This window comes from Limulus polyphemus, unplaced genomic scaffold (genome assembly GCF_000517525.1).
Source record: "Limulus polyphemus unplaced genomic scaffold, Limulus_polyphemus-2.1.2 Scaffold12354, whole genome shotgun sequence".
Classification (NCBI taxonomy): domain Eukaryota; kingdom Metazoa; phylum Arthropoda; class Merostomata; order Xiphosura; family Limulidae; genus Limulus; species Limulus polyphemus.
The window spans coordinates 11,078-13,171 of NW_013677964.1; the positions used below are offsets into that span (position 1 = coordinate 11,078).

The following is a 2,094-nucleotide window of genomic DNA, read 5'->3' on the forward strand; positions in this document are numbered from 1 at the left end:
TCAACTCGATCTTTAGAGATCCAACTAAGTTTCATTCAAACTTGATCTTTAGAGATCCAACTAAGTTTCATTTCAACTCGATCTTTAGAGATCCAACTAAGTTTCATTTCAACTCGATCTTTAGAGATCCAACTAAGTTTCATTTCAAATCGATCTTTAGAGATCCAACTAAGTTTCATTTCAAACTTGATCTTTAGAGATCCAACTAAGTTTCATTTCAACTCGATCTTTAGAGATCCAACTAAGTTTCATTTCAACTCGATCTTTAGAGATCCAACTAAGTTTCATTCAAACTTGATCTTCAGAGATCCAGCTGAGTCCCATTTAAATTCGATCTTTAGGAATCCAGCCGATTTCATTTAAACTATACTAAATTTCAGCAAGTTCTGACCTGTTTTAAATGGTATTTGGTTAATTCCATCTGATGATAGGTATTGATGAGAACGTTCTGTTTTTGTTAATTAGCAAATTCGTTTCGTTAAAATGCTGAAGCTAATCATCTTGAATTTTTCCTGGGGACCGTTCTTATAAATAACTAAATATTTATAATCATATTTAAATTATCTTTCTTAAATAAACTGTTTTTAAAGTCTTGAAAATCACACTAAGAACGTGACTAATTTATTTCTTGTGTATCAGATTCGAAATGTTAGAAATATTCTATATTAGTTATTTATTGGTATTTTCATTAACAGTATTTGTTATGCTTACATTTTTATTTTTTGTTTAGTATTAAACTTTTATCATAAACATTGGTTTGCCCTGTTAGCTTAATATATGTATTTAGGACTAACCTAAATCTCCTAACCTGGCCGAAACTCGTGAGATATTACTGGGATTGTGACCGAAAATATTCTTAACAGCGATGGTACCCAACTTATGAAATAATGCATTCTAATTTTTATGTTACAAACGTAAGACAATTATACCTAATTCGTTATACAGATGGCCATTTTTAGTTTCGCTCTAGATACATAACATACTCTGATCAGATACACACACATACACAAGATTTTACACGTTATATAACATACACAAGACTTTTACACATTATATAACATACACAAGACTTTTACACATTATACAACACACACAACATACACAAGACTTTTACACATTATACAACATACACAAGACTTTTACACGTTATACAACATACACAAGACTTTTACACGTTATACAACATACACAAGACTTTTACACGTTATACAACATACACAAGACTTTTACACGTTATACAACATACACAAGACTTTTACACGTTATACAGCATACACAAGACTTTTACACGTTATACAGCATACACAAGACTTTTACACATTATACAACATACACAAGACTTTTACACATTATATAACATACACAAGACTTTTACACATTATATAACATACACAAGACTTTTACACATTATATAACATACACAAGACTTTTACACATTATATAACATACACAAGACTTTTACACATTATATACCATACACAAGACTTTTATACAGCATACACAAGACTTTTACACATTATATAACATACACAAGACTTTTACACATTATACAACATACACAAGACTTTTACACATTATACAACATACACAAGACTTTTACACATTATACAACATACACAAGACTTTCATAAATAACATAGCAAACTTTACTTGATTTAATTTCTTTATATTTATCCTTTTCAAAGATGAGCTCGAGCCAGTCCTCTCGCTGTCTATTTGATCCAACCAGGAGCAATCAACAACTACAACGAATAACAACGCCTGAAAATGTTATTAGCCCCAAAACGGCAGAGAGTTCAGTTAAAGCAAGTAACAACTGTACAAGTTTTAAGCCCATTAAGCCTACCACAGACAAGGAACAGTGTGTAAGTACCAAATTTCAAACACTGAACATTTCACGAATAATAATAGGACTATATAGAAACACACAGAACTATATTTTAGTTGTTTACTAAGCTTTAGCTCTTTATCTAGAACAACAGGACAGTAAACAAACTCATATAAGTAAGTTTTAGTTCTTTACTAAGCCTTAGCTCTTTATCTAGAACAACAGGACAGTAAACAAACCCATATAAGTAAGTTTTAGTTGTTTAC

General features: G+C 30.5%; 1 protein-coding gene across 1 annotated transcript in view; it reads left to right on the plus strand.

Moving 5' to 3' along the window:
- LOC111083951 overlaps positions 1-1,865 on the plus strand; it is a gene marked incomplete at both ends in the record, with an annotated part of 11,997 nt that extends 10,132 nt beyond the window's left edge. Inside the window, one exon of the mRNA XM_022380708.1 lies at positions 1,686-1,865. Coding sequence (XP_022236416.1) covers positions 1,686-1,865 — 180 coding nt within the window. The remainder of the gene's footprint in view (positions 1-1,685) is intronic.
- Positions 1,866-2,094: the final 229 nt, after the last annotated feature.